Source organism: Podarcis melisellensis, assembly GCF_964234715.1.
Source record: "Podarcis melisellensis genome assembly, chromosome: 16".
Lineage (NCBI taxonomy): Eukaryota > Metazoa > Chordata > Lepidosauria > Squamata > Lacertidae > Podarcis > Podarcis melisellensis.
In genome coordinates, this window is record NC_138533.1 from 20,132,644 (window position 1) to 20,157,520 (window position 24,877).

Genomic DNA, 24,877 nt, shown 5'->3' on the forward strand with positions numbered 1-24,877 from the left:
GAAAACACTTAATTAATTTGAGCTGTGTCTTCTTTACTATCACATTTTTAAATCTCTCTGCTTTCCACAGCTGAGAGGACAACATGCTCTGAGAGTCTCAGTGCTGCACAGAGTACTTTGAGGTCCTTAACAGAACATTCTTTGGCCAGGTTTGCAAGGTTTAGGAGCCAATTTTAAATTGAATTGACAACAATATATATACATTTGGCCAGAATTAAAACATGCTTCTTCCCCACAATCCCCCAGCCAAAATACTTCTAATTTGTGTGTGTGTTTATGAGCTGTGTATAGTAAGAAGCTAGTTATTAGGGCAACATTTTGGTTGTATTATTATTATTACCGTATTTTCCGCCCTATAGGACACACTTCTTCCCCTCCAAAAATGAAGGGGAAATGTGTGTGCGTCCTATGGGGCGAATGCAGGCTTTCGCTGAAGCCTGGAGAGCGAGAGGGGTCGGTGCGCTCTCGCTCTCCAGGCTCCAGGAAGCTCTGCGCAACCCTTGGGAGACCGTCGCAACTTCACACCAGTCTCCCAAGGGTTGCACAGAGCTGCCTGTAGTCCTGGACTTTGTGCAGCTCTGCGCAACCCTAGGGAGCCCGGCGCGAAGTTGCACTGGGCTCCCTAGGCTTGCGGATAGCAGGCTGTTCTGGGTGCTGGGTGCCAGCCCCGCGCCTGGGGGGGAAATAATTTTTTTTTCTTTATTTCCCCGCCAAAAAAACTAGGTGCGTCCTATGGGGCGGTGCGCCCTATGGGGCGAAAAATACGGTGTTGTTGTTGTTGTTGTTGTTGTTGTTGTTATTATTATACCACCCTTCATCCATAGATCCCAGGGCAGTTCACAGTTCCTGGAAAGTAAGTCCCATGGTATAGTGGGGCTGACTTCAGAGTAAATTTGTTTAGGCTATTGCAATGTGTGCTGGGGCCTGAGTTGAGGCTGTATGCTGAGCTATCTTTTTGTTTTCTTTCCCCCTTGTTTTATCAGTGCTGATAAGCCCTTATGGCTTAAGTGGTACATTAACGGGCCAAGCATACAAGATGTCAGACCCAGCAACCCGGAAGCTAATTGAGGAGTGGCAGTATTTTTACCCAATGGTGTTGAAGAAGAAAGAGAACTTGAAAGAGGAAGAACTGGGATATGATGACGATTTTCCGGTGGCAGTAGAAGTCATAGTTGGTAAGGTTCAATATTTTGCACATATAGCTTTTCCCCTCCTGCGGCCGCCATTCAAAAAGTTAAAAAACGCAGCCCTGTTCAATATGTAGCAGTCTTTACTGTGGATCTGTTAATAATAAGAATTTTGGAGATACTACTTGGCCTTAAGATTTGGTAGCTGCTTTGTCTTCTAGCTCACGATGATCTCAGACTATTGATCCGTGCTGCCTATTAGTTACAAACGTGACCGTTTCAAAAAGATGATGTTTATGAATAATGGAATTTGGCTGTGTAGTTAAAATTTGTGTATCAAAGCAGAAACAATTTCGCTAAATCGGAAACGTTTAAAAGCATTCATAGCCTACTCTTGTCGCTTCACTCCTGCCTTAACAGGTGGCGTCCGAATGGTATATCCTTCAGCTTTCGTTCTTATCTCGCAAAATGATATTCCTGTGTCACAGAACACTTCCACGCTAGGAGCCCACAACAGCATGACACAGCAGGGAGCTGGCAACGTGAAAGATCCCAGCAGTTGTGGAATGTTACTCACACCACCCACCTCTCCAGAGCAGACCGTCATAGGTAACCTTACAATTCTTTTAAAACCTTTATGTGTATTCTGCCTGTCTAGAAGAAGAACAGAAGCTCCTTGCCAATGTCAGTGATTGTTCTTGCAGTCTCTACCTTAATAAAGACCAGGCTGTACTCAGAAGTATTCTTCCTGCTCACATCAGATCCAGGATTCATAGCAGGTGACAGGGCCCAGACCAAGACAGCAGGGCAGCACCTGCCACACAGTTCTTCTCTTGTACACCTTGACTAGATGGCAGCTGGATTCCTCATAGGAGGGTGCTGGATAGAGGTACCCTGCTTCCTTGCCAATGTCAGTGCTGGTTTTGGCTGTCTTGCCCTCCTTGGAAACTCTCTCTCCCTGTCCTGGCCGAGTCACTTTCAGGAGCATAGCAGGAGGCAGTGCCCTGGCCAGGAGGACAGCCCAGCTCCTACCACACAGTTCTTTCCCTAAGACAGCTCATGCTCAGTTCATATAAAAAGTGGAGGGAGAGCTTGTTGGATCTTTCCTCTGTCTGCTATGTTTTGTGTTCATCCCCTCCTGCTATCTGTGTTTCCCCTGGTGGGACTTTCTTCTAGCCCTTGGGGCAAACTAGATGTGGCACATCAACAGTAGTTGCAATGAGCACATCTCATTTTTCAATGACAGCTGTAGAGACGCCAACCAAGTTTGGGACCACCAGTGAACAGAAACATCACTTATAGTGTAAATAGCAGACTTTGGTGGCGGGCTATCATTGGGACTGGGGTGGGAGGAGGTTTTCTAACACCATCAACAACACTGCACTCCCAGCACTGGGGAAAACCATAGCTCAGTGGTAGAGAACATACTTTGCATGCAAAAGGTTCTGGTGTCAGCCCCTGGCATCTCCAGGTTGTGATAGAAAAGACCCTCATCTGAAACTCTGGAGAACTGGGCCTGTCCATGTAGATAATGTGAATCTAGATGGAGCAAAGGCTTGATTAAGTGTAAGGGGAAATTGCTTAGGTGAACAAGGTGCAAGTCAAATGTAGCAAGCAGTAGAAGAATTCAGCACCTTGTCCCTGTATCTATTTTAAGTTTCCTCCCCTCCCCTAATCAGAGTTTGGCACTGACTTGCATTTGAATACATAGGTCTGTTACTACCATGCATAGTTACACCTTCAGTAAAATTAATATTTTCAAAACACATGCTTCTTAATGCATAGTGATGGAGCAAAATTTTGAGGAGCGCTATAAAATCTGAGCTCTGCAGCTTTCAGGAAACAGAAAGAGTTCCAGTCAGACTCATAAAAATGTTGTCTTTATGTGTTAGTGAAACCTCAGTCTAATATCCTCTGCTGTTCCTTGATGGTTGTTAAAGTGGTGTGTCTCTTTTAAATCAATGAAAGTACTTAACTTACTTTGGGTAAAGGCAAGACATGTCCTTCAGCACTACACAGGTATATCCGGTTGTAATAATTTCCTTTCCTGCATGGCTGCCAATGTCCAAGGACATAAGCTGGTTCTAGTATTGGGCACACACTGTAGGCAGATCTGCTTTGTGTTGATGCAATTAATTATAGCGAGTATTACTCTTCTCGCTGAAAAAGCTATGTGAGAAGGCTTTAAGAACGAACAACTTTAGCAATTAATTATATTATGGATGGTGTTGGACTATAACTGCCAACGCTTCTGTCTCTGGGGGTGGGGTGGGGGTGGCAGCATATGGCTTACCACCACCCTGTACATGCCTCATGATATAGCTAGTATATATATAGGACTTGGGGGAAGCGATAGGGATAACAGACAAAAGCCAACCCTTAAGAAAGACTCAGTCAAACAAACAGCACCAAGAATAAATCAAAAGGGCTAAATGGATAGGACTTTTGAGAAGGAATGAGAGGTAGATACAAGAAAACAAGAGAAAGAAACTGATTTTAGAATATAAGCAAAAAGCTTCAACTCCACCATAAAGAACTCTTTAGATCAGGGTGGTCCAACCTCTCACGCCAAGTGAGCGGCAAGAGCATTTTGAAACAGAGCCCTTGGGCCATATGCTGAACGAAATTTCCACATTGTAAATTAAAGTGTTTGCAATATATTCAATATTTTTTAAAATAAACACAATGTATTTAATTAAATATATATAGTTAAATACACAAGAGATTTAATATATTTAGTAAGCAAACTCAGGGTGAAACCACAGGAGAGAAGAGTGCTCAAATCCTGGCTTGCAGGTTTCCCATTGAGAACAGGATACTGGACTAGATTGGACATTGGGCTGATCCCACAGGCTCTTCTTATGTCGTGGAGCATAGAAGCATAGAATTGTAGAGATGAAATGGACCATGAGGGTCATCTAGTCCACCTCCCCGAAAGCTGGGAAAGGAAGTGGAAGGATTCCAGGACCATGCCATAACCATCATGCCTCCTTCCTGAAGCCGGGTCACACTGCCATCGCTGCTGCATCAGGAGCCACTTCCATTCCTTGCTCTTCCAGGCGTCACCTAACAGGCCTTGAGGGCCACATGTGGCTCACAGGCTGCATGTTGGACCACCTTGCTGTAGTTGTTACTGCTCAGAAGAGACAGAATGAGCAGAGAGCAATGAATAGAGGAAAGCATCCCGTCTCCAAAGCACTGTGGTTGAAGATCTTTGGTAAAATCATTTCTTCTTATTGGAAGCTAGACCTGTCAGTCAAAAAAGAGCTCTCCCTCTCCCCACCTTGGTGTTTTCCTTATATGGGAAGCTTGAGGAGAAAGGTTTCATTTCTGGCAGACACACGGTCTGCACTGTTTTTCCCCCTTCATTGTCAGAATTTCTTCAGAGGTCCCTCCTTCTCTCTCTCTCTCTCTCTCTCTCTCTGTATGTGTGTGTGTTTGGAGAGAGCTTTCAGAATCAAACTCAATTTGGCTCACGTCTTAGGATTTGTCTAAATTTCTAGGCACACTCCTACTGATGTCTTTGTGAATGTGGTAGTCAATGAATGCAGCGCATCAGGTCTATGAAAATCCCAGAAATGTGTTGCTAGCTGGTGCCTGTTTCTTCATTCTTGTGCAGGATAGTGTTTGCTTGCCGCCCCCCAGGACTTGGATCCTGTGAAGGGTTGCATCATTGTGGCATTATTGAAAGCATCACAACTGCACACAGATGCTTGCTCCACATGTCAGCCAGCCAGCAGTTGCAGATCAGAAACGTAGACATGGGATGGGGAACTGTCCCTTGAGAGACCCTGGCTGCTGACAGCAGTGTAGTAAGAACCAAGTGAGAGAGCAGGATGCCATTGTAGAACCTGGTTTGCAAACACTTGTAGCCGCTGGAAAGAACAGCAAACACAAAACCCTGGCACAGACGTCCTTTTACAGCAGGGGCAGGCGTGGTTGCCTTTTCGCCTTCTGATGTAGCAGTGCTTTGGCTGCTTTCAGTGTTTTATTCATAAGGCTTTTTCTGGCCATGCCAGACATAAGAACAAGGAGTTCTGTAAACATGTTTGACCTTGTTGAGGATTTGTACTATTACCTCCTTTTTCAGTTCAAGCACATAGTGTGTGACATTCAGTTAGGAAGGCTAAGCAAGCTCAAAGCTCCCTCTGCTGTTCCAGTTCATGCTTAGAGTGCTGCCGCTCATCCAATTGGTCTAAAGATATTCATAACAGAGAACAGAAGCCGTTGCTGGTGCCATTCATAAGCAATTTTACTGCCTTGGCGGGGGCGGGGGGGGGAGGACACATTGCCAGTCCTGAATGACTGTGCATGACATCAGCTCAACCTCTGCAGTAATTTCAAAATGAACTTGATTCAGATTAAAGATCAAACTGTGTTTTGCCATTATATGAGCAAGCCTTGGATTTCCACGTTTCTTCCTCCCTTTATGCCCCCTCTGGCTTCCTTGTTTTGCAACTGGAAAAGCAATCAAACATGATTCCAAATTCTGGGTTGCAAACATATCATAGTTTCCCCACTTCAAGTGTAACAGCAAGCTCTGCCACTAAAAAAGGAACTGCATTAAGGAACTGGAGTTCACAAAGCAGTTATAGGAGCTCTGAGGCCTTTTCATGTAACACTAAATCATAGTTTGGTGTTGGTGTCCAAACCAATCCATAGTCTGATAATAAATGTGGCAGCTGGTAATAAATGTAAGGTTTAAGATGTCACCCAAATGAAAGGCTGGTTTTGGACATAATATTTGACCCATATCCCCCCCCCCCTGCACTGACTTTAACATAGATATTCTTGTTTGGTTTTGCCAGAATTCACCATATTAGGCATGATGGGGAACTCTGGTCCAAACAAACCAAGATCTCTATGCCAGAGCTGGTGTTATGAGTTGAAGAAGTTGGAGCAAAGTGTATGTGAGCCTGACTCATTTATGGTTTATGAAGCCAATGAAGTTATATCTGATCTGGCTTGAATTTTCACTCTAATCCTACATTTTTTGGCCCCCAAAGAACATCATTTCCAGGAATTAACTCTAGTACCTTTTGCTATACAGTGGTGCCGTTCACATCCTGAAAAGTCCGCAACTAGAGCGGCGCTTCTGCGCAAGCGTGGAGTGCGACAGAGCGCTTTTGCGCACGTATGCATGCACGGCAAAACTGGAAGTATACACTTCTGGGCTTGCTGTGTTCGCAAGCCAAAAAGACGCAACATGAACCTAATACAACATGAGGTATGACTGTATCCTATGTTGTTGTTGTTGTTTATCTTGCAGGTGAAAGTGGAGGCATTCCAAGCACAGTCAGCCATTCAGCAGCACCAGACGGTATGGTCACTGTGCAAAGTCCAAAGAAATCAGGGAAGATTCCTCCAAAATTCCAGAATCGTATGGTCCGCCGAGTTTGGAAGGAATGTATCCTCAACAGGACACAGTCCAAGTAAGATAATAAGCACACGTGTTTTCCTCTGTTTCGACTTGCAGTTGGCATCCATTTCTAACAGTTATCTGGGTGGTGTTTTTCCCCCTCCCATAGATAACATTCTCCTCATTTGCATTTTAATATGCCATGTAGAAGCATTGTCTGTCTTGTTGTCGTGAAGGTTAGTGGCTGGCTCAGTAGCGGAGCTGAGTCAAAATAACCTGTGCTGGTGGAGGGCTTGCACAGAGTGTAGGAAGAAAGTCTGTCTAGGTTTTAGTCAGATAAGCTCAGGGATTGCACAGCTCTCTTCCCTTGAAGGTTCAGGAGATTCCTCATGTTGTGTCATGTGTGAAGAACATGGCATCATAAACTGTATCCTTAACCCTGAGTTGAAACCTAAGGTACTACAAAATAACTGTGAGTCAAACAAAATTTAAGAACATCCCTATCTGGAAGTGTGGGAGATTGAATCTGCGTCCTTCTGCATGCAAAGGACATGTTCTGTCAGTGAACTATGTATGGTCCTCTACCTAAGGAAGAGCTCTTGCCTCAGCCATATATATATATATAAAAGAAAAATGGGGATGTGTGCTTTATTAAGGTGCAATAATAATTATAGGGGAAATGGAACATGGCTTGCTTTTAATTTATTTCCATTTAATAATGCATTAATCTTAAATAAGGCATCCAATTACTGATTGACTTGTAGAATGAAGGATGGAGCTCTGTACTACTTTGGCAGCTTCATGTTACAACCCAGAGTTAAGGTTATTATTGTGTAGTTCAGAAAATGGGCCAGTGGAGGCCTGTCACAACCACTGCTGGGTGTCTTCTGAGAGAAAGCTGCCACTTGACACTTAAAGGTATCTGTGAATGGTTGCTTTCAACACTTAGTCCTTTAAGGTTTTCACTACGTATTTCTAAAGGTTTTGGATTCCTAGTTTTAATTTCTGTACTTCCCACTTTGGTTGTTTTGACATATATGTTTGGTTTGGGTCCTAGCTTCTGGAGCAGGAGAAAACAAGCTTGTTCCATCTTTCATGTGACAGCCCTTTCAATATTTGAAAATGGCTATCATCTCTTCTCTCAGTCTCCACATTTCCAGGCTAAACATACCCAGTTCCCTTGACTCTTCCTCATAAGCCTTGATTTCCATTTTGGTCTCCCACCTCTGCACACGTTCTGGCTTGTCAATGTCCTTTTTAAATTGTGGTGTCCAGAATTGGACACAGTATTCCAGGTGTGGTCTGACCAAGGCAGAATATAGTGGTACTATTACTTCCCTTGATCTGGAAGCTATACTTATATTGATGTAGCCTAGAATGGCATTAGCTTTTTTTGCTGCTGCATCACACTGTTGACTCATGTTCAGCTTGTGGTCCACTAACATCCCTAGATCCTTTTCACATGTACTGCTAGTAAAGTAGATGTCCACCATTTTACATTTGTGCATCTGGTTCTTCTTGCCTTAGTGCAGACACTGGCGGAGGAAGAGGAGTGTGTGTGTGTGGGGGGGGGAGTGCATCGCCCCAGGCAGCATGATCCCAGTGGGGTGCCATCATGGCTGCCCCCTCACCTGTGCTGGGTGCCCCGCCCCCGCCCCCACCTGAGTGCAGAACCTTACATTTGCCCCTGTTGAAATTCATTTTGTTAGTTGGGGCCCAGGTCTCCAATCTGTTAAGGTCATCTTGACCACCCCTCCCAGTTTGGCGTTATCTGCAAATTTGATGAGCATCCCTTCAGTGCCTTCACCCAAATTGTTTATAAAGATGATGAACAACAAAGGGCCCAGGATTTGTGCCCAGTTGTAGTTGCTGCAAGATTCTCTAATGATCACAGCATTCTTTTTCTGTAGCTTATAAGATCACAAATTGAATTCTGCTACCGTGGTGACTGCTGACTTATTTCTAAATAATTATTTCTTTGTGTATCAGGAGGAGTCAAATTACTGCTACTAACGTGGAGGAAGAGGCCCCCAGAAGCTGTGTTACTTGGGATTTTGTTGATCCAGTCCAAAGAGTGTGCTGTTCTTGCTCCAGGTCAGTGCATAAGAGAATAATTATCAAGATTATTAGGGGTGGTTTCTGTCATGAATACACGTGTGTGTGTGTGTGTGTGTGTGTGTCTCTGTTTAAAGGTTGTGCCAGACAAGCACATGCTTAGCTTCTGCTTAACAAAATTGTGGGATCACCCCAAAAGCCATTCAGTCTGCTAAGTGCCTGTATCCAGAGCTGGCAGTTTCACTGGATTTGGCAAGGCATTCCTGTTTTGGCTTCCTAAGGCCAGAGTCAAATCTTACATTGGAGCACCAGGTTTTAAAGGATGGGACTTATTAACTCTTTATTGTATGATGCCTGAGCTGCTTTCTTCCTGGTCAGTCATACCAATCTTTATAATCAGAGTGTGTACCTACCCCTTCAAACTGTTGGTTTATTACAAAAGTTGGTTGCTCTCTCTAGCGCCTTATAATCTGTCATAAAAGCAGCCACATAGAGTCAGTTTGCTTAAGGCGCCAATGATGGGGCTTCTTAGGTCCATGCCTCTGTAGGTTAGACATATTGGTCAACATTATGGCTTAAACATATGGCAGGGCAGAGGTTGCAGCAAAGTATGCTTGGTAGACGGGACAGATGGCCACAGTCCTGCTGCCTCACAGCACATAGTTGGAGTTTTGCATGAACTTGCATGAGGTTTCTCACCCTCTCTAGAGACAACCACCCCTTTCACTACCCGTAAAACTGACGACAGATTTGGCTTGGTGTGGAGGGCCGATCTTGAGTCTCCATGATGAATGACTGTGTAGAAGAAGTCTTCATTCTAAGGAGATGAGGAAATATATATTTTTGTCCCCCTCCAGAACAAATTCATAGGATTATCCAGAAAATGCTTTACACATGATTTGAGTATTTCATGACGACTGGTTTTATTTAGCTGTCAGGGGAGTTCGTGTGAAAGTCAAGGTAGTGACAGGTCCGAAACAGATGAATCACCAAAATAACCTGCTACTGTTGCAAAGCCACTTACAAATGAGATGGAGGAGAAATCTAGATGCATCAGCATACAAACTTAACACTTCACCCTCTTTACTCTTCTTTACAGTCCACTTGGTAAATTCTTCTTGCTGTTTCTCCTCCAGGCATAAGCTTCTCAAGCAGCGCTGTGCTGTGGGTTCCAGTCGTCCACCAACGATATCACAACCAGGGTTTGGCGCAGGATCCTCATCCTCTTCTGCCTTGCCACCTCCTGCCTCTAAGCACAAAACCACAGAGAGGCAGGAGAAGTCGGAAAAACTCCAAAAAAGATCGCTGCTGCCATTTCACCATCGTCCGTCTGTCACTGAAGAGCTGTGCATGGAACAGGACCCTTCGGGACAAAAGCTGGCCTTGGCGGGGATGGAGCCCTCTTTGGAAGCCCCTAGCAACAGGAAATATGAAAAGCAGCTCACTCTTCCACCCAGGCACCCAAGCAAACAAACGAATTTGAATCCTATGGATTCCCCCCATTCCCCAACATCCCCTCTGCCTCCCACACTTAGCCCCCAGCCAAGGGGGCAGGAAGCAGACAGTTTGGACCCTCCATCTGTTCCTGTAAATCCAGCCCTCTACAGCAATGGATTAGAGCTCCAGCCTATGGCCAGCGCAGAGGAAAGGACAGTCCTCTTGGGCCAGAGGCTTCCTCTGATGGCAGAAGTCAGCGAGACAGCTTTATATTGTGGGGTTATACATAACCAAGAGTCATCAAATAAATGGCAGGGATATGTTCTTCCTTCAACTGGGGATCCAGACTTCAGCCCGCCAGAACTCCAGTGTGAGAGATACGACACCAAAATGGATGTTGCCCCTGAGAGCACTGCACTAAAAAGGTAAGGACACTTCCGGAAGACTTACTGTCTGTCCCAGGTGTTGCCATTTGAGGTTGCTCCGGGTGTTGGTGGCTAGTGGTCCTTCTATATGTCTTGGCTAACGATGCATGCATGTAGTACAGAAAAAGACCCAAGCCATGAGTACATGAGCTTTTGGGTCTTAGGTTTTCAGACAAAATGGAGAGTAAAAGCACAGCTTGAAAAAAATGTGAAAAAATTGTTTCCTGTTCTGTTCTGGGCTGAACAAGCGGCAGGCAATAGTTTTATATTGTACAGTGCATTAATGTCTCCCTCTAAAGGCCAATAGGAAATGCCATGTCATAGTTTTAGAGAGGAAATGCCTTCTGCTTATAACTTTAGAAGAAACTTGATAGGCACTTTTTAAAGTTCATTGACAGGCTTTTATATGGCACCACTCCTGTTGTGGAATTGCAGTATGTGCTGGTCGAGCTGTATAATTTTTATGCAGAAGTAAAATACCACAAGAGCGCTCCCATGTTTGCATTAGACCAAATGTTTACACATGGATCACTACTTTTAAAGTGTGCCATAGTCATATATATATTTGTGAAACAGTTGAAATCATTGGCTTTGGGTCGTGGGGGAAGGCTAAGTGGAGGTTTGTTTCTCCCTCCCTGCAAGGTTTTGGGAGGATGCGTTCAATAATGGGAAGAGCAATTTTCAAGCAGACATAGTTGCTTTTATTGTGGATAACTTGTGAGATTTGTATATCATTGTCTTTCTATTGGTTTCCGTGCCTTTGTGTATAGAGTCACAGCATACCTCCCACTGTGATTGCTGCTTCAGTGACTGGGTTCAAAAGTTGTCCAGTGTAGTCAAAGTAATTCTGTTGCAAATAAGAACATTTTTGTTGAATGTTCAAGGAGGACCATATTGTTGACCCCTGTAAGAACTGTGAGACTTTACCTCTTTGGTGATGTATTGTGACTGCCTGAAACAAATCTGGGACGGTACCAACGGATATTCAAAGTCAGAAGGTCTGGTACCAGTGTTTTGTGGCTAAAGGTGAAACTAGACAGGGACTTGGGTGGCACTGTGGTCTAAACCACTGAGCTTGTTGGGCCTCGTAAGGTCAGCAGTTCAAATCTGGACAACGGGTTGAGTTCCTGTTGCTTTATCCGAGGTCCTGCCAACCTAGCACTTTGAAAGCATACCAGCGCAAGTACATAAATAGGTACTGCTTGGCGGGAAGGTAAACAGTGTGCTATGGCACTCATCACGGTGTCCTGTGTGCCAGAAATGGTTTAGTCATGCTGGCCACATAACTCAGAAAAGCTGTCTGCAGACAAACGCCTGCTCTCTCGGCCTGAAAAGCGAGATGAGCACCTCACCCCATAGTCAAATTCGACTGGACTTAACCATCCAGGGGTGCTTTACCTTTAGATGTTACAGGAGATTTTTGTCTGCTCCTGAATATAGCAAAAGCAAGTGAGAAGAGTTCTCAGGAGTGCCACTAACAATTTATTAAAAGCCCAACATGTTTCCCCCCAAAGAATCTCAGGAACCATAATTTGTTAAGGATACTGAGTGTTGTTAGGAGACCCCGATGCCCCTTGCAGAGCTACAAACCCTCCATTGAACTGTGTTCTTTAAACCTGGGGAAGATGGGAAAGGGTTCTCTTGAGTACCACACTGATGCAGCCCTGTAGATGTTAGGCCAAATGAAATAGCTGTAAACCTGGGATTAAAGATGATTATGTGGATTCTGAAGAAAATTGCTTTACATTGATATCCCTAAGGATAAGAAGTGATTATATGAGGAAGCAACAAATGCTTCAATAGCAAATCTAGAAAGCAAGCAATGTGAATCTTCTTGTCATTTTTCTGGTTGGGTAGATTTTCATAGGCTCTGGAGTAGTGACCACTTGATCTAAGGGGAGAAGTGGGGGCCAATGGAGGTAAGGTGCATTCATTGTTGAAAGAGACAGTAATTGTAAAACAAGTCATCTAATTCCACAGCAGAATGGTCCAAGACAGAGCAGTTCACAACAGTCATAGCTGCTAGTAGAGAGTCAATTCAACAGAGGCGATGAACTCTGAAGGAGAATATAGGGTATCTGTGTGAATTCTGAAGTCTCCAAGGAGGTGGGAGTGCCATAAGTGGAAGATGGTGAGCTGAGTGTCAAGGTGATAAAGAACTTGACAGGGGCCTACAATAGAGAGTGGTGTGATTAGTTTTTCGGTCTTGAATATTTCACTGTAATCTTCAGTATGAGAAGCTGCTGTGGATTTACTGGATTCCTTTTTGAGTGAATCAACATCATTGCTAGGCTCTGTTACATTGTGAGTCCTTTCAGAAGCTTCTTTGGGACTCTGCATGTGGTGAGCTGCTCTGGAAAGCAGTTATCTGGTATCCTAATACTTTTTGCTAGGTGGCAGGCAAAGACTTTATAATCAGGCCTTTAACCTTTAACTCTCTGTGACCCTTTAGAAGTGGGTGGGATGTTCCTCTTGGTTTTAATGTATCTATGTGGGGTTTTTTGTCCATCTGTTTTGTTGTTGTTTTGGGTTGCCCTGAGCAAGATAAAGCTAATAACAATAACAATAATAATTTGATTACTTCAGTTAACCATGGTCTCTTGTTCCAAATGATTCCCTGTCTGGACATGTAGCCACATAGAAGCCAATTTTGTTGTTTGCTCCATGTTTTACCCTATTGGAACACAAACATACCCCCCTCCACCCATTCCCCAGAAGAACAGTTTATTGCAGAAACTCCTTAAGGAATATCATAGCAAGTGAAGGTAACATATTTTAAAAGGGCTCTGCTATTGAGAATTAGATTTGACTTCTAAATAAATGCTATTAAATACTAGAAATGGTGAATGTCCCTGCATGTCCATGAGAAGATTGGATAGTTTTAAACTTTTTAGATGTGGGCAACTGGTTTCCCTTGCCTTGCTGTTCTGGTGCTAAAGGCAGCCTCAGATCATGGAAATACGTGTGCACCCTGTTGTGAGCAATCTAGAATTATGGAAAGAAAATGCCAGCTGTTTCCTGAGGTTACATAGAACTTTCAGTCCTCATCAAAGCCTAAATCTGTGTTTAACTTTGTTTTACCTAGAGATTGTTTATTTAGAAAAATATTGCAAATGGCTTAATAAAAAAAAAATCCCCTAAGTGGTGAACATAAAACAATATAGAAATTAATCAATAGGATACAGATAAAATCAGCAAATGTTAAAAACAAGCATGCATAACTAAACTATGTATCTAGATAGTCCTGCCACAGTCAAGTTTTTAGCAGGCATCTAAAGCAGTATAACAGGGGTGTTTACCTAATATTAATAGGCAGGGAGTTCCAAAGCAAATGAGGAAAGTACACTACACAGCACTTTTAAAACTGGAAGTTCTGCAGATCAAAGCGGTTGGGTAGGCATGTCCAGGGCAAGGCAATCCCTCAAGTAAGCTGGTCCCAAGCTGTTAAAACCTTTATATACTATTAAGTAATACCTAGAACTTGGCCTGGTAACAGATTGGCAGCCAGTGCAGATTTTTTAGCAGAAGTGTAATATGCTGGTAGGATTCTTACTCTTGTCAGCAATCGTGCTGCAGCATTCTGCCCTAACTGCAGTTTCAGAACGAAGTGCAAGCCCTCAAGAGTATATTGCTATAATCTAGTCTTGAAGTGGTCAAGCTATCCTGGTCCAGAAATGACCACAGCTGTCATAAGAGTTGAACAGAAATACTCAAATTTGCTTTCACAGGCATCAGTGTTGCAGGGAGTGCTATATTTGTACTGCAAGAGAATGTGGCAGTTACACTTCATAAAAGTCATTAAGGAGCTTTTTAGCTTGTTTTTGTAATACCTATACCAAATGCTACCCAGTCTTTAGCCTGCCTTTTACAAAATTCTCCACTCTAGAAAGGATTGGCAAAGAGTTGATTGATTTCACTTTCCCAGAAATTTGGAGTTTAGAATTGATTCTGCAGCAGTACCTTCTATTTGTGTTTGGAGACCTCCAGAATGCTACATCAGAATGCCCCATTTTACATCAGAGTGCATATAAAGTGAGGCTTTGGGCATTTCCTCATTAACATGAGAACTTTCCCCCCTCTTCCCCTTATGTGCCTGCAAAACTCGAGCCCAACAAGTGGCCAGTGATCTCTAGGTATGTTTAGAACAGATGAAGAATGCAGTAGGTACCAGATCCATTCCAGAAATACTGTGCTTAAATCAGAGCCTAGGGTTTTGCAGGCTGAATTCTGTTTGGAAATGAGCCTTACCCTATCATTATGGCCAGTGTGGAAGGACAGCCCTATGGTCATGTCTCAGACACCTTGAGCCTTTTACAGTTGTTATAAGTTCTTGTTATTTTGACTGTGACAGAGCTAATTGAACTTTTGGCTTGGTGTATGGAAGATAGGGATGAATGAAACCTGCATGCAATTGAACATCTCCAAAAATATTTCTGAATTTTTCACACGTCTCAGTGATGGCTAGATCAAAGTCCTAAAGTGAGCTCTTCATGTGAGACCAGGCTTGGAGGACAGAAAAGTGCTCTCAGGCCACATGTTCCATATGACAGGGGTGGACAGCCTGCAGCCCTAAGGTCGCATGTGGCTCTCATCCTTAATTTCAGAAGCCCCCTGAGATAGATCAGTTCAGACTTGTGTCAAGAGCAAGCTCTTTCTACTCCACCAACCTACACTAGGCAGGAAGGAGGAGGAGAGAAAAGCGGTGGCTCTGGCCACTGCTGGCTTTGGCCCCACCTACCACTGGCATGCCCTCCTGCCCTCCCCCCAATTGACTCCCAGAAAATGTAGCCCTTGGTGGGGGGGAAATGTTGTCCACCACAGCACATAAAAATGAGATGCTCTTGATCATGCACAACTGTGTCAGAAGTATACTTCTCCCCCCACATATCTGGGAGAGAAATGTAAGAGCTATATTTCCAATACAACAATCTTGCAGAGGAAAAGGAAGAACAGGAAACTTGTGCATCCTGTTCCTGCACAGCAAGATAATGTCTAAAGCAAATACCAAAAATAGGGGTTCAAACATTTCTTTCTTTGTTTTATTGCAACACATATTTTCCATTTTCAAAGAAATCTGAAAGGTAGCTAACAACCATTAAAACTGGGTGTAAAGTGGAGGATTATTGCCATATTTTCTCCAGCAGTATCCACTTCTGCAGATGCTCTACGTATACCATAATGTTTCTGGTTATGGGGGAGATTTTGATTCAGTGATGTGTCTGTAAGATTCTGTTCTTTCTGTGGCTAGGCCAGAATGCAAGCTTACAAGTCAGCTAGTAGATTTGTAATGCTCTGCTAGAGAAGCATTTTGTTTCAGCTATATCGAACCAGAAGAGGAATTATATTAGCTGTGTTTGTGTAAGAAAAATCTATAAATCTGCAGAACAGACTTTACTGTTTTTCTGTTTCCTTTTCTCTTAGGCTCTTAGCACAACCTAATAAAAGATTTAAAATCTTGGAAGAAACCCCCTCAGTGCCAGCAATGAATTATCTTGACCCCTTACCTCTAATACAGCAACCTGGTGAATGTTTGGGAGATGTCAGCGATCCTTACACATTTCAGGATGGCGATATCAAGTACAGCTTCACTGGCACTAAGAAGTGCAAGCTTGGAGCTGATAGAGAATCTCTGAAAAAGAATAAGGTATGCTGTCAAACTAGTAGCACAATATTTTTTGAGTGCCGTGATTCTTGCTTGGAAATTTTTGTCTGTTGTACTACAACTCAGACCTTTGAAGTCTTAAATTCTATGTCTTGTGGTGAAAAATTTCTTTGTAGATTTAGACCTAATAATTTTAATTGATTAAGGTTGCAATCCTGCATATACTTACCAAAGTGAAAGCTCTGTTGAATGGCTGCATGCTGCCAGATGGCTTACCACTCACTCAGTACAATAGTACTTGCTTCAGTGCAAACATACACACAGTTGAGCTGTAAGTGATTATGTTTGCCTATGAGTAAATACAATAGTTCTGAATACTTTTGCCATTTTAAAATGCCACATATCTGCTGTTTGGAGCCACATCCCATGTGACAGGTTGTTATTGCATAGTTACCGGAAGAACTATTTGCAACACCATTGAAAGCAGTGGGTGTGAGGTTGTAAGAGCTCAGAACTACTCACCTGGATTTATTTTACTTTTCTAACTCTTTTAAGGAAATTGTGGTTGATTAAATTCTCTGTTTGCAGTCAGAAGATGGAACAGCAACTAAAGAGATTTCTGCGGCAGGCCATTCCACCACCATTCCAGATGGGAAAGATGCAATGTCCATTTTCAGTTCTGCTCCTAAAACAGGTATGTAAAAATGTGTCGGGCCCTTCTTTGTGAAAGATGCCACTCGACATCTTAATAAGAATCATAAGGCAGTAATACTTCAGTGATGAACTGTGACACAAACAATTAGTAGAAAACAGGGGATAGTAGTATCTTGGTTCTCTAACGGCTTGGCTCCTGAACAAATCAGCTCCCGAATGCTGCAAGCCGAGAAGTAAGTGTTCCAGTTTGTGAATTTTTTTTGGAAGCTGAACGTCCGGCGCAGCTTCCATTTGAGTGCAGGAAGCTCCTGCAGCCAATTGGAAGCTGCGCCCTGGTTTTTGAACAGTTTTGGGAGTTGAACACTCCTGGAACGGATTAAGTTAGAGAACCAAGGTACAACTGTAATGTTGCTTGGCACCTGAAAATATGTCCACATACAGCTAGGACTCCAACTGATTATTTTAAAAGATAAACTTTGGAATACAGCAATTGTGTTTTTGGAGAGTGTGATTTAATGCCTTTCTGGCTGACTTCTAAAATCCTTGATGTTTCCCCCCCTTCCCCCCCCTCCATCCTCCCTGCAGACACACGGCAAGATAACGCCGCAGGCCGAGCTGGTTCTAGTAGCCTCACACAAGTAACAGATTTGGCCCCTTCACTACATGATTTAGACAACCTCTTCGATAACTCAGATGAAGATGATCCTGGAGTAAGTGTGTGATGTGTTAAGATATGCTACATGCTCTTGGTGTCATTCTGCCCTTGGAGTAATATATTATCTCAGGGAATTTTGGGACTTGATTTCTCCTCCATCTGATTTCATGAAATTGCAGAGTTGGAAGGGATTCCAAGGTTCATCTAGTTCACAGCAAAAGGTTCCCTGACAGATTGGCTTACAACCTGTGTTTGAAAGCCTCCAGTTTTCCCCATAGTGTGAACTATGTGGTAAATGGAATGTTATGCCACAGCCACTCCTCTTGCCCCAAAGGAAGATTTCAGCATGAGAGCAAAGTCTGTGTCTAATGCAGCAGATACACCAAATTCTTATTCTCTATGGTGTCCCCCCCCCCCGTTTCCATTCACTTTGCCCACGGTACCAGAAACTTCGCTTTGTGCTGATGTGGGTAGCTGTGTTCCGCTGCCAGTTTCATGGAAAACACCAGCACAGAAAAAATTATTCATTTGTAAAAAGCACACAGACATAAGGTGTTTTTTAAAACCATTAAAACAAAAAATAAAAAATGAGTGAATGATGCAAAATTAGGTTTCTCCGCCCCCTCCCCATGATTTTTTTTTCATTTAAAAGGTGCTCTTCATTGCTTTATTTAAAAAGGAATGAAAAGAAAAGGCTGTGAAGTTGTGTTATGGCCAGTTTGGTTTTAAAGAGGTATTATTTGCTTTTAATGAGGTCTTTTCAAAAAAATCCTAAATCTAGGCTGTCTCACCTGCCCTTCGGTCATCAAAAATACCTGCAGTGGGGACAGAAGAGCGCCCTCTGGGCAAGGACGGCAGAACAGCAGTACCTTATCCTCCAAGTAAGTGTTAAGTGTGTCTCCAGGATTTCACCTAATATTAAAAGTACAAGCCAATCATATAAAAACACACATGTTTTGAAAGAATTGCTATGTAAATGGGTATTAAGTTTCTTAGCTGATCTTGAGCTATCTAGGGTGATTCCACTGGTATTCCAATCTTATTAGAGACCCAGGAGGAGGACCGCTTTCCCTCAGTTGGAATTGCTCTTGTGTTCCATGGTATTGGCTGCCTCTTATTCATTTATTTTCTGAAATCTCTGTCCTGCTTATTTTTCCAAAGTTGTGACGCAGAGTGGCTAACAATACGGTAATAAGGTCAGAACAGCCCAAGCGTCATTCATTAAAAAAGAAGAAGCCCATCCCAGCATACACTCAGATTAATGAGTTAACAGTGTTCAACCTGTTCAACAAATTCCAGCAGCATGAAAGTGATGTGGAGCTGAGCCAGCAGAAATTGAATTGAGCTCAGAAACTAAACGGCAGCCTGTGCAAATCCAATAGAACCAGCATGATAAAATCAAATCACCTGGCTCCCATAAACAGCTTGGCTGCCTCTTGACAAGAGCTGTGTCTTTTCAGTACTGGTGTCCCAGACGCCATTGTTCGTTTGCTAGCTGGTAGATTGAAGCATAGTGTTCCTTCCCAAGTTGTGATTGTACAAGTCACAGGATAATGCAATTATTTTAATTTATGCTGTCTTCATTTAAAGGCTACCACTTAAAAAAAAAGTGTATAAGGAATTTGCTGCCTGCAATAGAAGCCCACGGTTTCTAATTGAAACTGCATTATATATCTCCATTCAATTTATACCGAGGGAGAAATGAAGCTTGCCAGTGTTCAAACTGCTGTCTCTTAGCATGACTTTAAATATTTAGGTGAAGTCAGAAGAATCTGGGTTGCGCTGGGCTTTTTGTATCCAGCATATATTAATATAGATTGTGGATTCCCAATGCCCTGCTCCTTTTCCATCATGCCAGGAACTGCAGGGTGTTGTATTGTCCTTTGAGATCCGCAGATGTTTCCCTACTGCAACCCTCGCATACGTGATATGCTTTAGAAATGTTTTATGTATATTTGAAAATAGAATTGTGTGTGTGTGTGATACTAACAGATGTCACTGTGAATTACAATATCCTCCGCTTCCGAGAGAGGGAGAGAGAGATACCACGGCCACTCTAAGCTGAACTCTCATTCCGCCGCAAATCATTCTTGAACATTATCTCATTAACTCTAGCTGGTAATGAGAACAAATTGAGGGGAAAAACCATGGTGTCACGAGGATGAGTCAGAGAGTTTTATGGACCCATAAAAGCAGTGCTGATTTACTCAAATGCAGAAGTATGAAGTACACAGAGATTGGGTTTTGACAGTTTTAGTAGATCTATAGCTGCTTAAAATATGCAAGGCTTTCTCAAGCATGACACACATGAAAATGAATAATGATACCCAGTCAGTTCTGTGGGTTTATTTAATTAAATATTTTTTTCTTCTTCTTTTAATGACACTGCATTGCAGAAAGTTGCCCCCACCTTCTTTTTTAATTAAGAAAAAAAAGGGGGAATTCCAAAAAGAATGGCACAGCACAGTGTGGAGCAGGTTGGGAAGGGTTAAGTAGATAGGACTTGCCCCATTCAATGTTCATCTCTCTCTCTCTCTCTCTCTCTCTCTCTCTCTCTCTCTCTCTCTCTCTCTCTCTCTCTCTGTGCAGCAGCTTCTGTAAAAGATTTCAGAAAGATCAGAAGTAAGTGTACATGCACGAGAGAGAGAAAGAGATGGAGAGGGTTGTCAGACGATTAGACAGCATAACCTGCTTCCCCTTCCACACTGATTTTGATGGGCTAGAAGCTTTGGTCTCTCTCTGAAGGATTTCCCTTTTGGATGCAAGACCAGTGCTTTCCTAAGCTCCATTTTGTTGCCAATTAGAAGAATAGCAGGGTGACATCAGCATGCTGTGTGTGCCTTACAATCTCCACAGGGATGTCCCAGCGGCAAATCTGCTGGAGAGCACTGATCAGAGTTGCTGATGGATACTTAGCATGTTATACAAACTGCCTGTCAAAGAGAGGCTCATGGACCACACTGTAGCATCAGTGGCTGTTCCCTCTGGTCTGGACGTGACTGATAAGCCCAGCTTTGTGCATGCATGTCTCAGCTGAGTTTAGGAAATGCACATAGCTGCTGTTCACACTATGTTGCAGTTCCTTTGGTTGCTTTCTCCTTTTGTTATATTGCTAGCAAGCTAGTCTCTCGCTACTCAGGGATGGATAGGATCTCTACTTTAGTCTGGTTCTAGACTTGGAGACTTGCATTCCTTAATGTTTGCCCAACCTGTGACTTCACTTTCCTTTAACAGTTCTACCTTGATATGTCCTTGAGAAGAACAAAGCAAGCTGCGTCGTTGTTAAGCATGAATAACTTCTTGCCTGTTCTTAATATTAATAATTATTTCTTAATCGACCAAAAGCAAGATAAATATATAGCATAAAACAAAATAAAAATGTCACAATCCTGTTTCACAATTGATATAAAAGAATGAGGTAAAGAAATACAGTAGAGGAAGTTAGATACCCCAGATCTGCTTCTGCAGTTTGTTTTACCTTGAGATGAATTGCTGATTTATAAACTTCTTGAGATTATAAAGATATGGACCAATGGTGGAGCATTTCCAGAGTAGTGATAGCCTTCTCTCATAATCTAAATGTTGGAAGATTCAGGACAGATGAAACAAAGAGTCTCTTCACACAGCTAAGGTTAATGATTGAATCCACTACCATACGAGTTCAGAGAGGCTAATTCTGAAACTGACAGTCTGCTTTGAGCATCATGGAAGGCTTGCTTTTTAAAAAAAGTATATATAATGTGTTAACAAATGGGTTTTCTTGTCTAGCCGTGGCAGATCTGCAGAGGATGTTTCCAACACCACCTTCCTTGGAGCAACACCCTGCTTTCTCCCCTGTGATGAGCTATAAAGACGGCATCAACTCGGAGACCGTGACTACACTGGGAATGATGGAAAGCCCTGTGGTCAACATGGTTACAACCCAGCTCACAGAGTTTAAAATGGAAGTGGAAGATGGATTAGGCAGCCCTAAACCAGAAGAAATCAAGGTATCAAGCTAAAGCAGGTGGTGGTGTAAAACTGAAACATGGGCGGAGAGATATGGGCAGGAAAGTTGTTGATCAGCTCTGCCTTAAAATGAATATGAATTACCATGGAAATGAATTGGGGGTTTGCAGGTACTGCAGCCAACGAAACAAAGACAGACATTCTTTGTCCAGACATCCCAATGCAGCAAAGTTTGAGAATTAAGTACAGTGGCTGAGCTCAGGGAAAAACTGTAGCTCAATGGTAGAAGATGCATTTGTACGCAGAAGATTCTAACTTAAATCTCTGGCATCTCTCATTAAAAGGATCAGGTAAAAGTAACGTGAAAGACTCTTGCCTGAAACTCTGGAGAGCTGCTGCCATTTGGGGTAGATAATACTTTGCCAGGTGCTGATGTTGCCACCTGTACTAAGCAAGTAGTGGGCACCCATTTCTCAGTTGCAAAGCTGGTAGCATGATACTCTGGTGCATTTTCCTTCATTTAGAATGTAGCTTGAATAAATCCCGCGATTCCTGTTTTCAAAGAATTTAGAGCTGCTTGCCAAGGTTGAAGATTAAAATGGGAAAGAGATGTAGTTCAGTGGAAGAGCATCTGCCTTGCCTGTAGATGGTCACAGGTTCAATATCCAGTGGCATCTGCAGGTAGGGGGTAGGCTAGGAGAGAACCCTACCTGAAACCATGAAGAGCTGCTGCCTGTCTGTGTACAGTACTGAGCTACATGGACCCAACGGTCTGACTCAGTATCTGGCACCTTTCCAGGTTCCTAAAGGCTACTAATCATAATTTTAGGCAAGAAAAGTTGCCTGAATAATATTTGTATGCTTCTTTTATGTGTCCCAACCCATGCAATTCCTTGGTTTTGTAGGATTTCTCCTTTGTGCACAAATCTTCCACCTTTCAGCCCTTTGTGGGCTCCTCCATGTTTGCTCCTCTGAAGATGCTTCCCAGCCAGTGCCTGCTACCTCTGAAGATCCCAGAGACCTGTGTCTATCGGCCTTCCTGGGCCATTCCTCCAAAAATCGAACAACTTCCTTTACCGCCTACAGCTGCTTTCATCAGAGATGGATACAAGTAAGTACAGCAGTGGAAATGAGAAAACGGGTTTGTGTGTTTTTGCATAGTCATGCAGGCTATTCATTGACTTCCTTGTTAATCCACCGTGTATGATTTTTACTTAGCCTTTGGGATTAACTTGGAACGTAATGAGGTGGAGAGGAGGCTATTTAGAAGTACCGTTAATTCTGCCAAGAATGATCTGGGCATGATTTTTATCAATCAAATATTTAAAAAACTACCATGATGGGTGTAGCCATGGAGATCAATCCCCATATCTGTCAGCCGCAAAAGAGAGACAGGTGACAGAAGTAACTGCTTTCTCACTTCTTTTGAAAAATCCTTCATGCATGCACATCCAACACCCCAAATTACTTCACTGGGATTTATACAGCCTTGTTGGCCTCCCTCTTCAGGCTTCTGTTTCTTAGAGTAGCATGCACTGCTTACCTCTGTGCAGAACACCAAACTCCAGTGGTGCTTAGTGACACAAGACTGTCTCCCCAGCACAGCCACAGAACTAAGGCTGATCTCTCCTGCTTTCTGCCCTCCCTGTCTTCTTTCTCCCCTTTAATTTGTGGCTCTTGAGCCACACTCGGTTCCTGGTTCCCTTTAAGTTGCTTGTGTGTATAACAGATCTTACTCATGCAGAGACCTAGGGTGGGGAGAGAGTCATGGCTGTGTTCCTCTTTCCTGGAAGCATCCTTGAGTGAGCTACTCTCAGGGCTCCCTGAGAGGCAGGCTACCCTTCTGACCCTGACAACAATGGTTAGGGTGATGGCTGCCCTTCCCACTGCTAATATACAATCAAATGAGGGGGAACGTTAGTCGTTATTTTCACATCATATCAAGCTTAGGGTTAGCCAGCTCTTAACACTGGCATAAAGTGCCCATTGCACCTCTTAGCTCATAGATCAAGGATGGAGAACATTGGGCCTGGGGGCCAAATCTGGCCTTTAGGACCTTCTCCAGCCACACACTCTACTTCTCAGGCCTTCTGTGCTCCCTCCTTGCATGCTTTTGCCTGGCTAGAATGTGTCACTGAATTCTGATGATGCTTCTGGTGTGGCTGGCCGGAGAATGGACAGGGCTGTGTGACGTTGTATACAAAGTAGCCTATTGCACAATGGTAAAATTTAGATTCATTGCTGTTCCCACCTTTGCTGCTGACCTTGCCCACCACTGGCATGAAGGTTGCCTGGAAGGGAATGCAGTTGCAAAGGTTCCTTGCGCCCATCATAGAAAGAGGAGGTTGACCTTAATGCCAGTCAGGTTTTTTCTCCCATTACTTACTTCCTTGTCCAGCTTGCTGGCTCTTCCTGGTCCAAACATAACCAGCCCATTTGCTGTGCTCTGATCCTCTCCTCTCTGAAGTTAGTGTCAGTATATCAACTAAGAATTAATTGGAACCCTGTTTAGCAGTCTCAATGAAATGCAAAGCCCAGCTGCTGATCTCGAAACACAGCAAGCATGGAAACCATAAAATGTATGAAACCCCTTAAAAATGGAACATGCAATGTAAAGCTCTCCCATTCGCAGTCAATTTTTAGAGGGGAAGCAGCTAGTATCTTTATATCAGTCCTTTATATCAATCACTTTCTTCAAAGGTTCTTCGGTGTTCTCTGAGGAATTGCAAAAAAAGGAAAAGAAAGGGGAAATGTGAAGCTCTTGACACCAGCTAGGCAGCAATTTAATTTCTTTTTTCCCCTGTAATGGTAACTACTTCCCAAGGCCTGAGCTGATTATTAATTGCAGGTATTTATTGGGATAAAAATCTTTTATTTCCAGTGTAATCCAATTAGAGCAATGACTGTTACTGCAGGCTTCTGCGAAAGAGGTGATTGCTAATCAAGATTTCTTGGTCACCTTTTGTTGCTTCTCAGAGGCACTCGCTGCGCTTCAGCTTCTTTCTAAACCTGTAGGCTGTTCCCCTCCCCTTCCCCATTTCATTTTCCCTGACTGGCACTCCAGTCCATTAGAGATAACAGGGAAATTATTCTGGAGAATCAAGTTTCACTGCATTTCCTTCTCAAATTGCTGGCAGAATGGGAGTTCAAAATGAATATTTAAACTTTCACATTAGCTGAAGAGGGAAAGTAGAAGCATTTAAATCTGCAGGTTTCTACTCCTTCATCAGGGGAGCAATTGCCATAAGGAGCACATTTTAAGAAAAGTGTTTTTATTAGCAATGGTAAGTAGGAACAACTGTGGAGACCTGCATCCATGTTGCCCTTACTGTGCAATTCCATGGCAGGAAGTAGCTTCTCGGTGAAATGGAAGGCCGTTTCCTGATGATAGAAATTTGAGAAATTAATTGTGCAGTTTTGAATAATGTGGATACAAGTGTTGGCCTCTTCCAGTTATGGCACAAGCAGACAGCAAACCCAAAGGCTAGTTTGCAAGCAGAGATCTGAATTTCAACAGCTTATGAAATTTACCCAGGATTAGGTGAAGTAGGTATAAATCAGTTAAAATATAGGATCCATATTCAGAAGCAAGCACTTTAAGTGCTGTTATTCCTA

The 24,877-nt window shown here is 43.1% G+C and overlaps 2 protein-coding genes across 2 annotated transcripts in view; both read left to right on the plus strand.

The window, feature by feature from the left end:
* SPRING1 (SREBF pathway regulator in golgi 1) overlaps nt 1-24,877 on the plus strand; it is a 268,478-nt gene that overhangs the window by 217,329 nt on the left and 26,272 nt on the right. The gene's annotated exons all lie outside the window — the stretch shown is intronic.
* The window catches only part of MED13L (mediator complex subunit 13L), a 164,112-nt gene that overhangs the window by 108,981 nt on the left and 30,254 nt on the right, over nt 1-24,877 (plus strand). The window contains exons 6-16 of the mRNA XM_081892192.1: nt 984-1,175; nt 1,548-1,736; nt 6,397-6,559; nt 8,476-8,580; nt 9,678-10,403; nt 15,825-16,047; nt 16,594-16,699; nt 17,245-17,369; nt 18,096-18,195; nt 21,083-21,303; nt 22,168-22,373. Coding sequence (XP_081748318.1) covers nt 984-1,175; nt 1,548-1,736; nt 6,397-6,559; nt 8,476-8,580; nt 9,678-10,403; nt 15,825-16,047; nt 16,594-16,699; nt 17,245-17,369; nt 18,096-18,195; nt 21,083-21,303; nt 22,168-22,373 — 2,356 coding nt within the window. The remainder of the gene's footprint in view (nt 1-983; nt 1,176-1,547; nt 1,737-6,396; nt 6,560-8,475; nt 8,581-9,677; nt 10,404-15,824; nt 16,048-16,593; nt 16,700-17,244; nt 17,370-18,095; nt 18,196-21,082; nt 21,304-22,167; nt 22,374-24,877) is intronic.